Source organism: Ornithorhynchus anatinus, chromosome 1 (genome assembly GCF_004115215.2).
Source record: "Ornithorhynchus anatinus isolate Pmale09 chromosome 1, mOrnAna1.pri.v4, whole genome shotgun sequence".
Classification (NCBI taxonomy): Eukaryota; Metazoa; Chordata; class Mammalia; order Monotremata; family Ornithorhynchidae; genus Ornithorhynchus; species Ornithorhynchus anatinus.
This window is the reverse complement of record NC_041728.1, coordinates 121091542-121105021: the sequence shown is the minus strand read 5'-3', so window position 1 is coordinate 121105021 and position 13480 is coordinate 121091542. Positions and strand designations below refer to the sequence as shown.

At 44.0% G+C, this 13480-nt stretch overlaps 1 protein-coding gene across 4 annotated transcripts in view; it reads left to right on the top strand.

Moving 5' to 3' along the window:
* ST6GAL1 (ST6 beta-galactoside alpha-2,6-sialyltransferase 1) overlaps positions 1-8400 on the top strand; it is a 215678-nt gene extending 207278 nt beyond the window's left edge. For all 4 annotated transcript variants that reach the window (XM_029059048.2, XM_029059039.2, XM_029059057.2 and 1 more), the window contains one exon: positions 7537-8400. In XM_029059048.2, coding sequence (XP_028914881.1) covers positions 7537-7778 — 242 coding nt within the window. In that variant the 3' untranslated portion in view covers positions 7779-8400. The remainder of the gene's footprint in view (positions 1-7536) is intronic.
* Positions 8401-13480: the final 5080 nt, after the last annotated feature.

Here is a 13480-nt window from a genome sequence, read left to right as displayed (position 1 = left end):
CTACTACTAATAATAATAATCATGGTATTCATTACATGCTTAACTATGTACCAGACACTGTACTAAGCACTGGGGTGGAAACAAGCAGATCAGGTTATACACAGTCCCTGTCCTGTGTGGGGCTCACAGTCTCAATCTCCATTTACCAGATGAGATCACTGAGGCCCAGAGAAGTGAAGTGACTTGCTGAAGGTCACAGAGCAGACAAGTGGCGGATCTGGGAAGAGAACCCATGACCTCCTGACTCCAAGGTCCATGCTCTATCCACTATGCCATGCTGCTTCTCCAAGTACTGGCCCCACTATTACTATAAATGTGTTTGTAGTTTGCCAAAATATTTCTGAGTCCAGAAAGCAGCGTGGATTAGTGGATAGTGCATGGGCCTGGGTTCTAATTCTGGCTCCTCTACTTGTCTGCTGCACGACCTTGGAAAAGTCACTTAACTTCTCTGTGGCTCAATTCCTTCATCTGTAAAATGGGGATTAAGACTGGGAGGCCTGTAAGGGCTGGGACTGTGTCCAACCTGATTAACTTGTTTCTACCACAGCACGTAGAATGGTGGCTGGCATATAGTAAGTGCTTAACAAATACTACAAGTATTATTATTATTATGTATGTATGTGTATATGATGCCTGGGTTCAGCAGTTCTTTATTAATTTCTACCACTTCTGATGTAACACTGCATTCTTTCCCATATTATGAGCATTTTCAGAAGAATTTTCTCTGAGTCCCTAAAAGTGTCCTACTCAAAATTTGTGGAAGGAAAGTGTGTAGGTGTTTTGACTTCCAATAGTCTTTTATCTACTCATCGCTAACCTTTTTCTTCCTACTCTTGTCACCTCTGTTTCTTTTCTCCCTTTCTCCTTTTCTCTCTTCCTCCTTGTCTTCCCACCTTTTATATTTCCTTCAGTCTTTGAGTCAGTCAAAAAGTAGCATATTGACAGCTTATCTCTTTCTCTCCTGCACTATCACATACTATATTTCTTTAATCCACATACTTCCCTCAGCCCTTCCACTATCTTGGACAGCTTTACCTTTATAAACGCAGTTGCCTAACCATGTGCTAACCCAGAGAGATCAATCAATCCATCATATTTATTGAGTGCTTACTGGGTGCAGGGCACTCTACTGGGTGCTTTAGGAGAGTACTGTATTTCAGACTTGGTAGACAGGTTCCCCACCCACAAGAAGCTTACAGCCTAGAGAGATATATGTGCTTAGCTGAACACATCATTAACTTGAATTTCCCATGCATGTATTCTTAGAGCCTTGGATCTGCAGATATTTGGTGACTGTGTTTGCTTGCTCAGGCCTCTCCTTGTCTGGCCCTGACACACTCCTGGCCCAGCCTTGCCATCTCTGGTAGAATCAATGCCAACAGGTGCAAACAATGCAAGCTGCCATCTTCGTCACCCACCATCCACAGCCAAGCTTGGTTACCACCTGTGCTTGGCCACATTCACTGAGAGGAGTCCAAGTAACAACAATGCCTCCTGACCCTGACAGATGGCCACCATAGTCCGGGCAAAATTTAGCACAAATTAAGCACAACTTAGAAGGAGTGTGGCCTAATGGATAAAGCACGGGTCTGGGAGTCAGAAGGGCCTAGGTTCTAATCTCGGATCTGCCACATATCTGCTGTGGGACCTTGGGCAGGTCTGTTAACTTCTCTGTGCCTCAGTTACCTCATCTGTAAGATGGAGATTAACTCTCTGAGCCCCATGTGATACAGGAACTGTGTCCAAACTGTTTTGCTTCTATCTATCCCTGAACTTAGCATAGTGCCTGAACATAGTAAGCGCAAGACACAAGTGTTTGAAAGTGAGTTAAAGGGAAAGCAAGGTAGTTGTAGAATAATGATGGTATTTATTAAGCATGGCCCAGGGGAAAGAGCACAGGCCTGGCAGTCAGTAGACCTGGGTTTTGATCCCAGCTCTGCCACCTGTCTGTTGTGTGATTTTGGGCAAGTCACTTAACTTCTATGCATCAGTTTCCTCATCTGTAAAATGGGGATTTAATTATTGTTCTCCTTCCCTTTTAGACTATAAACCTGTGAGGGACAGGGACTGTGTCTGACTGGATTATGCTGTATCTACCCCAGTGCTTAGAATGGTGCTTGGCATATAAGTGATTAACAATTACCATTATTAATACTATTATCATAATCATCATCATCATTACTATGGCTGGGGTGGATACATCTCCTTCCTCCAAGCAGTCTTCCCTGACTAAACTAGCATTCCCCTATTTACCCTCCCCTCTCTGTTGACTATGCATTTAAATCTATACTCCTTAAGCTCTTGATAGTCACGTATAGCACTTATGTACATCTCCTTACACTATGCCATTTTCTCTACCGGTAATTTATTTCATTGCCTGTCTCCCCATCAAGACTGTAAGCTCCATGTGGGCAGGGATTGAGTCTACCAACTCTATTCGTATTATACTCTCCCAAGAGTATAATGTTGAGTATAAGAGTATAAGAGTATAACACATAAGAGTATAAGAGTATAACACAGTGTTCTGCACCCAGTAAATCTTCAATAAGTATCATCAAGCAAGGGTGGCTACTAAAGAATCCAATGGGCAGAGACGAAGTATCAAGTAAGCTTGACCACCAATAAATTGGGTATAAAATCCAAGGATTGACCCAGCTCATCACTAATTATATCAATCAATCAATAGCATTCATTGAGCACTTGCAATGTGTACAATGCAGAGCAATAATAATAATAATAATGTTGGTATTTGTTAAGCGCTTACTATGTGCCGAGCACTGTTCTAAGCGCTGGGGTAGACACAGGGGAATCAGGTTGTCCCACGTGGGGCTCACAGTCTTAATCCCCATTTTACAGATGAGGGAACTGAGGCACCGAGAAGTTAAGTGACTTGCCCAAAGTCACACAGCTGACAAGTGGCCGAGCCGGGATTTGAACCCATGACCTCTGACTCCAAAGCCCATGCTCTTTCCACTGAGCCACGCTGCTTCATTTATCTCTCAAAGAGCACTGGCTTTGGAGTCAGAGGTCATGAGTTCGAATCCCAGCTCTGCCACTTGTCAGCTGTGTGACTGTGGGCAAGTCACTTAACTTCTCGGTGCCTCAGTTCCCTCATCTGTAAAATGGGGATTAAGACTGTGAGCCCCACGTGGGACAACCTGATTCCCCTGTGTTTACCCCAGTGCTTAGAACAGTGCTCGGCACATAGTAGACGCTTAACAAATACCAACATTATTATTATTATTATTAAATAGAATCAAGGCGATGTACATTCCATTAACAAAATAAATAGGGTAATGGAAATATATACAGTTGAGCGGACGAGTACAGTGCTGAGGGGATGGGAAGGGGGAGGGGGAGGAGCAGAGGGAAAGGGGGAAAAGAGGGTTTAGCTGCGGAGAGGTGAAGGGGGGTGGTAGAGGGAGTAGAGGGAGAAGAGGAGCTCAGTCTGGGAAGGCCTCTTGGAGGAGATGAGTTTTAAGTAGGGTTTTGAAGAGGGGAAGAGAATCAGTTTGGCGGAGGTGAGGAGAGAGGGCCTTCCAGGACCGCAGGAGGACGTGGCCCAGGGGTCGACGGCGGGATAGGCGAGACCGAGGGACGGTGAGGAGGTGGGCGGCAGAGGAGTGGAGCGTGCGGGGTGGGCGGTAGAAAGAGAGAAGGGAGGAGAGGTAGGAAGGGGCAAGGTGATGGAGAGCCTTGAAGCCTAGAGTGAGGAGTTTTTGTTTGGAGCGGAGGTTGATAGGCAACCACTGGAGTTGTTTAAGAAGGGGAGTGACATGCCCAGATCATTTCTGCAGGAAGATGAGCTGGGCAGCGGAGTGAAGAATAGACTGGAGCGGGGCGAGAGAGGAGGAAGGGAGGTCAGAGAGAAGGCTGACACAGTAGTCTAGCCGGGATATAACAAGAGCCCGTAGCAGTAAGGTAGCCGTTTGGGTGGAGAGGAAAGGGTGGATCTTGGCGATATTGTAAAGGTGAAACCGGCAGGTCTTGGTAACGGATAGGATATGTGGGGTGAACGAGAGAGATGAGTCAAGTATGACACCGAGATTGCGGGCCTGAGAGATGGGGAGGATGGTCGTGCCATCCACGGTCATAGAGAAGTCTGGGAGAGGACTGGGTTTGGGAGGGAAGATGAGGAGCTCAGTCTTGCTCATGTTGAGTTTTAGGTGGCGGGCCGACATCCAGGTGGAGACGTCCTGGAGGCAGGAGGAGATGCGAGCCTGAAGGGAGGAGGAGAGGACAGGGGCGGAGATGTAGATCTGCGTGTCATCTGCGTAGAGATGGTAGTCAAAGCCGTGAGAGCGAATGAGTTCACCGAGGGAGTGAGTGTAAATGGAGAACAGAAGAGGGCCAAGAACTGACCCTTGAGGAACTCCAACAGTTAAAGGATGGGAGGGGGAGGAGGCGCCAGCGAAGGAGACCGAGAATGACCGGCCAGAGAGGTAAGAGGAGAACCAGGAGAGGACGGAGTCCGTGAAGCCAAGGTGAGATAAGGTATGGAGGAGGAGGGGATGGTCGACAGTGTCAAAGGCAGCAGAGAGGTCAAGGAGGATCAGAATGGAGTAGGAGCCACTGGATTTGGCAAGAAGGAGGTCATGGGTGACCTTAGAGAGAGCAGTCTCGGTAGAGTGGAGGGGACGGAAGCCAGATTGGAGGGGGTCTACGAGAGAATGGGAGTTAAGGAATTCTAAGCATCGATTGTAGACGACTCGTTCTAGGATTTTGGAAAGGAAGGGTAGTAGGGAGATAGGGCGATAACTGGAGGGGGAGGTAGGGTCAAGAGCGGGTTTTTTTAGGATGGGGGAGACGTGGGCATGTTTGAAGGCAGCGGGGAAGGACCTATTGGAGATTAAGTGGTTAAAAATAGAAGTTAAGGAAGGGAGGAGGGCAGGGGCGATGGTTTTAATAAGGTGAGAGGGAATGGGGTCCGAGGCGCAGGTGGAGGGGGTGGCACTTGCGAGGAGGGAGGAATCTGTCTCCCCCACCCCCCAGACTGTAAACTCATTACGGGCAGGGATTGTGTCTTGTTGAATCGTACTCTCCCAAGCACTTAGTACAGTGTTCTGCACACAGAGCACTCAATAAATATGATTGAATGATTGAAGGAAAGTGGAGGAGCTGGGATTAGAATCCATGACCTTCTGACTCCCAGGCCTGTGCTGTACCCACTACGTGATGCTGCTTCTTGATTTGGTTAAAAATTAAAAAATAAAATTATCAAATGGATCATAAGGTCCTTTTGACTTCCCCATGTTAATATTTCTTCCCATTCACAGGTGACTGAAGCTTCTAAGTAACAGAATCTCTAATTTGTTTCTCACTTCCCTCCTAGTGAAAGGGGGTCCTAAGGAAATTATGAATGATAAGAGAAAAATTAAATTAGGACTAAGCCTGTCACAGGTTTGCACAAATTTATACATTAGTATTTGATAGTTACCTGATCTAAAATAGCAAACTCAGCCCATGAGTAGCCTGGGCATACTGAATTCCTGCATGTTAAATTTGTTTCTTGGACACATGCCCTTGTTACCTGGGCAGTTTGATGACCTTCCCACAGGCAAACTCTGTCAAACACCTGCTTACCTCTCAAAGGTACTCTAAGCCAAAGCACTCTAGAAGATATATTCTCCTGGTGCAGTTTTTTTAAAGAGGACGTAGTACTCCCTATTACAGCTGCAGGCTTAATAAGGCTCTGCAGAGAGATTTCGATTGTTTCATAAATCCTCAAGTCCACAGAATTCATGAAAGCAAGAAGGTTATTCCTAGAGCTTTAAAAAAAAAATCAGGCTGAAGTTTTCTTCAGGTGCCAAGCTGCAATAATAGATGTTAGAATTCTTTTAGGATTGGAAAAAAACATCACTTTTTTAATTGTTGCTTTCCTTTGACCTTTGAGCTATTATGCCTACACCCAGAAAGGCTTGCAAAGCAAAACATTAACAAAGGCAAGTTTCTGTTGTGAAAATAACTCAGTATGTGGGAGCTGATTTAATCACAAAACTGGAATCACTTCATTATCTTCAGATATTCAAGAGCTAATCTACTATAAGCTTTGACTTGTGTAAAATCAAATGGTGACCTGCAATTTTTCTGAGACTTCTTGAAAGAATGATCTGCAAAGATTTCATCTACAGAGTAATAATTAATAATAATAGTAACTAGCACTTATATGTACCAATCACTAGGACAGATGCAGTGCAGTTATATCAGTTATATACAGTCTCTGTTACTATTTTACAGGTGAGATGTAGAGAAGTTAAGGAACTGGGTCTTTTTGGTCCCATCCTTCCCCCAACTTCTCACCACCAGCCAGCAACCTTGTTTTTGTTGTAGAAAGGAGAGAAGGATCTTAGCAGTAGATAATGCCTTGCCAGGAGGCTAGTGAGGATGGAGGGAAAATGGCTGTCAGGGGAGCAGCACCAGACCCAGGCCTCTAGATTAGCAGCCGATGGCCCAAGAGTGTGATGGAAATGCCAGGTCAGAGAAGAGATATCTTCTCTGTACATCTCGGGACATAGCATGGCATAGTCGAGCACTGGCCTGGGAGTCAAAAGGTCATGGGTTCTATTTTTGGCTCCACCGCTTGTCTGCTGTGTGGCCTTGGGCAAGTCACTTCATTTCTCTGGGCCTCAGTTACCTCGTCTGTAAAATGGGGATTAAGACTGTCAGCCCCCTGCAGGATGGGGACTGTATCTAACCCGATTTACTTGTCTCCACTCCAGTGCTTAGTACAGTGCCTGGCAAAGAGTAAGCACTTAACAAATACAACAAATATTATTATTATCATCAATATCGTTACCTTTCTTCGGACCAGTTCCATTAAGAGCATTAGCCCTGCCCAAGGGATCCCTCCTTTCTTTCTTACTTCACTCTATCTCCCCATTCCTATGGATCCCACTCATCTTTTGGAAGAGAGAGGCAAATAACCCCAGAATGGCTAAAAGTCAGGCCTCAAGAGGAGAAACCACAAAACTTGATAATCCATAAAGTGGATCCACCCCTGGCAATAAACAATCAGCTAGAGCTCTTTCAGGCTTTGGATAATGAAGAGTAATATGAGCCCCCTCCAAAATTTCTCCCTCCCCAAGCCCAACCTCAGGTAATATGGCCTGAACACTGCACCCAGAGAGTAAATAATAATAAATAATTATGGTACTTGTTAAGCGCTTACAATATGTCAAGCACCGTTCTAAGCGCTGGAGAAGGTACAAGTTCATCAGGAAGGACACGGTCCCTGTCCCACAAGGGGCTCACCCTCTTAACCCCCATTTTACAGATGAGGAACTGAGGCCCAGAGAAGTTAAGTGACTTGCCCAAGGTCACAAGCAGACATGTGGTGGAGCCAGGTTTAGAACCCAGGTCCTTCTGACTCCCTGGCCTATACACTTCACATCCCGCTTGTTCCTCTTTTATAACCTGTTCTTGGCCTGGACTTGGGGATCTGCAAAGCATGCGGAATCCCATTTTGAAATTTCAGTGAAAGCACATCACAACTCGGGGATAGTCTCTGGTTAATCGTTGTCTCGTCTTCACCCACAGGTATTGTAATCATGATGAACTTTTGTGACCAAGTGGATGTGTACGAATTTCTCCCTTCCAAACGGCAGACGGATATTTGCCATTATTATCAGCGATTTCACGATAGTGCCTGTACTATGGGCGCCTACCACCCGCTGTTATTCGAGAAAAATCTAGTGAAGCACATCAACCAAGGAGATGATGAGGATATTTACAACTACGGAAAAGTCACTCTCCCCGGCCTCAGGAACATCAAATGTTAGTGCCCAACCTTGGTGGCACTTCCAGAAATCTCCTGATTTGCCAAGCAAAAGAGGGGCTTTGCCCAAGTGGCCACCTCTGAGAACTGACTTTCTCTGAAAGTAAACTCCTCTCAGAAACATTTGAGTTAGAATCGGCCATTTGGATCTTAGTTGTCAGGGACGATAAAGTCTTATATACTGCTGTTCTAGTGTCCACTTTCAGATTGAAATCATCAGAATTGCCCAGATGTGTCCTAAAACGTAGCACAATGACAACATTCTCGGATATAAAAAACAAAGTGGCTATGAGCTGGAAAAGCATACACACACACACACACACACACACACAAACCTGCCCCCGTCCTTCTCCCTCATTTCTACACATGCCTTCATAACCACACAACTGTTCCTTTATAACGCCAAACCCATATTGTTGGATAAGACAAGGGAAGAAACATAATGCACCCAGTTTTCTTATAATGCGAGGGTTGCTTTCTTGTATGGGCCGCTGCATTAAGAAACACTCGTACTGTCAAACTTCCTCATTTTACCACTTTACACTGTTTTCTTCAGTTGGGCTTATGTCATCAGAAGATAGCATCCTAATTCACAAACAGTGTTCTAAATAAAATGTATAATGAAATCGTGCATTATGGCAGAACTAAGTATACTGCAAAACTATCACAATAGTTGGATTTTAGCTATAATTATCTTAATAGTGAGTCCCTAATGAATGACTGTTCTGGATTTAAATGGTGATGATTTGGAAATGATTATGTTTGGCCTAATCATATCTTGTTACAGATTAGATATACACATTTTAAAATGTATGGTAATAAGCAGGGTATACCTTTTATTCCAAACTTATTTTTGTAAGGGGAATGTTGTCAATGAATCATGGCACACATGGTTTGTATATTTGTGGTCTTATAGAGTGTTGTCTTTCAGTTTCTCCACTCAATCCAAGACCGTTCTCAAGGTTTTGAACAATTGGCTGTGCCCTTCTATAAGGGAAGCGTTGCACTCTTGAAGAAATTCTCATCGTAGTACTCCTCATTGCTGGCATGGCCATTTTTTTCAAAACCAGCTCACATTGTATCCAGATAGGTGCATTGGAAGAACATTGCCTAATTGAGTTGTCACTTATTGCCCAAAACACATTGTGAAAGCCTGCTTCGTGGCAGAGGTGACTATTTCATAATAATTATGGTATTTGTTAAGCGCTTACTCTATGCCAGACACTGTACTAAGCGCTGGGGTGGATGCAAAGTAAATCATGTTGGACACAGTCCTTATCCCATGTGGAGTTCACAGCCTCAATCCTCATTTTACAGATGAGGTAACTGCATCCCAGAGAAGTGAAGTGACTTGCCCAAGGTCACAAAGCAGACAGGTGGCAGATCCGGGATTAGAACCCAAGACCTTCTGACTCCCAGGCCAGTGCCCTTTCCACTATGCCGTGCTGCTATTCAGTGTTCTTTGTTTTAAACTTCCCTGCTCCTGTTTTCTTTTTTTTTTTCTGTTATCATAGTCTTATGTTGGAGGTTAATATCTGTTTTTTATCTGGAATCGCCCAGCATATGTTTTGCAAGACCTATTGAAAGTGAGTAATTGTGACTTTTCAAGTGTTATGTTTGGTTTGAGTGAAAGAGTAAGAAAAATTTACTACTATTGAAATGTGTTTCAAATCCCAAACTATCTTCAATGAATGTCTGCTAAGATTGATGATTTGTGTGTCTCAATCTGGGTTTAGAGTTTTAAGTATTTCAAAATAGTGATTGCATTTTTTAAATGAGCATTTGACCATGATGTTTTGATTTTTGGATTAGAAATCTCAAAATTTAACAAAATATTTAGTAAAACCCAATAAGATGGGAGGTTTTGTTGTTGTTGTTGCTGTAGCTTCAATGGATAGATACTAGGCTTTTATATCCAAAGAATAAATCATGTGGGGTGATGTTCCAAAATATTTAAATTTTCTGATGCTGATATTCTGCATGAGGGGGACATTAGGTAAACTAGTACTGAAACATGAAGATTGAGGTCCTGGATTTTAGATTAGTTTAATTTTTTCACAGAAATCATTAGTTTTTAAATTATTTTAGTTGAATGTTGGAAGCAATTGTTTAATTCTGTTTTAATACCACCATTATTTTAGTATAAACCTGCTCTGTCCTGTTCATTTCACAACTTTATTTGGGAATATCTGATTTTTAGAATGACTTTGGAAAAGTTTAAATTAACTTGCAAGTATCCAAAGATGTACAATTTGTAATAAAGTTTGTTTTGTAAAAGTCGGTCCCTTATGCCCTTCGTCTTTCAGTTAAAAAAAAAAAATGTATGTATTGAAAGTATTCTTATGGTGTTAATTTCTGCAATAGCCCGGCTGAGGGATTAGACATTTCATGAAGATTACTTTCTAAATAGGGGTATTTCAGTATGAAGAAACATTGCATCAAATTTAGGCAGGGGTAATGCACCAGTCTCCTATCAACCATCAGAAAAGTTCACTTTGATTCAGGTTTACCTGGAGAGAATGAATGAGTTGTCACCCTTGTTTTCCTGAAGGGAGGGGAGAGTTTCACCCCCTACACCCTCATTTCTCTCTCATTCCTCATCACCACCCCAACTAAAGTTGCTGACAAACACTGGTGTTCCACACAAACATGCCACATAAACTATGGATTCCACATAACTTGTCTGTTTGAAGAGTAATGTAATGGATTTAAATAGCAGCTTTTCTCCTAATAATTTTTGAAAGATAAGGGGCCACAGGGCCTCAGTCCAACTTTTTCTGAATTAATTTTTAGCTATATAAAAATTAGTGTTCAGAGAACACAAATTATTTTTTGGAAGCAGCATGGCCTAGTAGAATGAGCATGGGCCTAGGAGTAAGAAGACCTGAGTTTGAATCCTACTTCTCCACTTATCTGCTGTGTGATCTTGGGTAAATAAGTCACCCTCTTCTGTTCTCCATTTACGCTCACTCCCTAGGTGAATTCATTCACTCCCATGACTTCAACTTTGCAGATGACACACAAATCTACATCTCTACCCCTGTCCTCTCCCCCTCCCTTCAGGCTCGTATCTCCTCCTGCCTCCAGGACATCTCCACATGGATGTCTGCCCACCACCTAAAACTCAACATGTCCAAAACTGAGCTCCTTATCTTCCCTCCCAAGCCCTGTCCTCTTCCTGACTTCCCTGTCACTGTGGATGGTACCACCATCCTTCCCATCTCTCAAGCCTGCAACCTTGGTGTCATCCTTGACTCAGCTCTCTCATTCACCCCACACATCCAATCCGTCACCAACGCCTGCCGGTCTCACCTTTACAATATCGCTAAAATCCGCCCTTTCCTCTCTATCCAAATGGCTATCTTACTGGTACAGGCTCTCATAATATCCTGGCTGGATTATGTTGTCAGCCTTCTCTCTGATCTCCCTTCCTCCTGTGTCTCCCTGCTCCAGTCTATTCTTCATTCCGCTGCTCGGATCATCTTCCTGCAGAAACGTTCTGGGCATGTCACTCCCCTCCTTAAAAACCTCCAGTGGTTGCCTATCAACCTTCACACGAAACAAAAATTTCTCACTCTAGGCTTCAAGGCTCTCCATCACCTTGCCCCCTCCTACCTCTCCTCCCTTCTCTCTTTCTACTGCCCACCCCGCACACTCTGCTCCTCTGCCGTCCACCTCCTCACCGTCTCCCATTCTCCCCTATCCCACTGTCGACCCCTGGCCCACATTCTCCCACTGTCCTGGAATGCCCTCCCTCCTCACCACTGCCAAACTAACTCTCTTCCCCTCTTCAAAGCCCTACTGAGAGCTCACCTCCTCCAAAAGGCCTTCCCAGACTGAGCTTCCCCTTTTCCCTCTGCTCCCTCTGCTCCCTCTCTGCCCCCCCTTCACCTCCCCTCAGCTAAGCCCCCTTTCCCCCCTTTCCCTCTGCTCCTCCCCCTCTCTCTTCCCCTCCCCTCAGCACTGTGCTCATTTGCTCATTTGTATATATTTTTATTACCCTATTTATTTTGTTATTGAGGTGTACATCCCCTTGATTCTATTTATTGCTATTGTTTTTGTCTGTCTCTCCCGATTAGACAGTAAGCCCGTCAATGGGCAGGGACTGTCTCTATCTGTTGCCAAATTGTACATTCCAAATGCTTAGTACAGTGCTCTGCACATAGTAAGCGCTCAAGAAATACTATTGAATGAATGAATGAATGAACTTCTCTTCGCCTCAGTTGCCTCATCTGTAAAATGGAGGTTGACTGTGAACCCCATATGGGACATGGGCTTTGTCCAATCTGATTATCTTGTATTTACTCCAGCATTTAGTACAGTGCCTGGCACTTTATAAGTGCTTAACAAATTCCATAAAAATATTATTTTATGAAATATGACAAAAAGAGGCTATGGAATAGGGGATATTACCCTATTGTTACCTAGGAGTAAAGTAGACTCCTAACTGAACTAGGGGGTGAGATAGAGGTAAAGTGCCATGTTAGCAGTACTTTTTGATGCCTGTCCAATTTTATAAGACCAGACATTCTGGGGCTGGGGAGGGGTGGGGTGTGGCGGAGCGAACCTCGGTGGTGGCAAGAGATGCTCCAACTCACCCTGCAGCCCCCCCGGAGCACAGTGGCAATCCACAAGCTAGTCAATCAACTTCTCTGTGCCTGAGTTTCATCATCTGTCAAATGCAGATTTAATGACTGTTCTCCCTTCCTCTTATCCTGTGAGTCCCATGTGGGACAGGGTCCAGCTTTCCCCAGATCTCACTCTGTAGAGCCCCCAGGGCCATGCTGTGATGCTGGTGGCCAACTGGTTGCCTGTCACTCCCGTGTTCAGACACTGCACGTTATAGGTGGCCGGTGCTGTGTCTAGGCTTAGTCTGCTCCTTGGCCCACACAACTCTACCAGTGAGAGCCATATAAAACTATATGATTGTGGTTTCTCTGGCCCAAGTAGCTCAACTGAACACTGCAGTAAATAAATGCTTCTGTTTCAAAATTTTTTTTTATGGTATTTGTTAAGCACTTACTGTGTGCCTGGCACTATGCTATGTGCTGGGTAGATATAGGGTAATCAGGTTGGAGACAGTCCATGTCCCATATGGAGCTCATAGTCTTAACAACTTGTCCCCTTCCCCCATTTTACAGATGAGGTAGCTGAGGCACAGAGAATTTAAGTGAATTGTTCATTCATTCAATCGTATTTATTGAGCACTTACTTTGTGCAGAGAATTGTACTAAACACTTGGAATGTACAATTCAGCAACAAGCAGAGACAATCCCTACCTAAAGTGGGCTCACAATCTAGAAGGGGGAGACAGGCATCAAAACAAGTAAACAGGCATTAATAGCATCAATATAAATAAATATAATTATAGATATAAACACATTAATATAAATAGAATTATAAATATGTATATATATTTATATATATATGTGTTGTGGGGCGGGAAGGGGGGTAGAGCAAAGGGAGTGAGTCGGGGGTATGGGGATGGGAGGAGGAGCAGAGGAAAAGGGGGGCTTAGTCTGGGAAGGTCTGACTGTCAAGGTGGGACTGTAGCCTAAGAAGGAGAGAGGGCAGGTTTTCATTCATTTATTCAATCAATCGTATTGATTGAATGTTTATTGTGTGCAAAGCACTGTACTAAGTGCTTGGGAGAGTACAATCTTAGCCCCATTTTACTGATGAAGAAAATAAGGCCCAGAGGTCAAC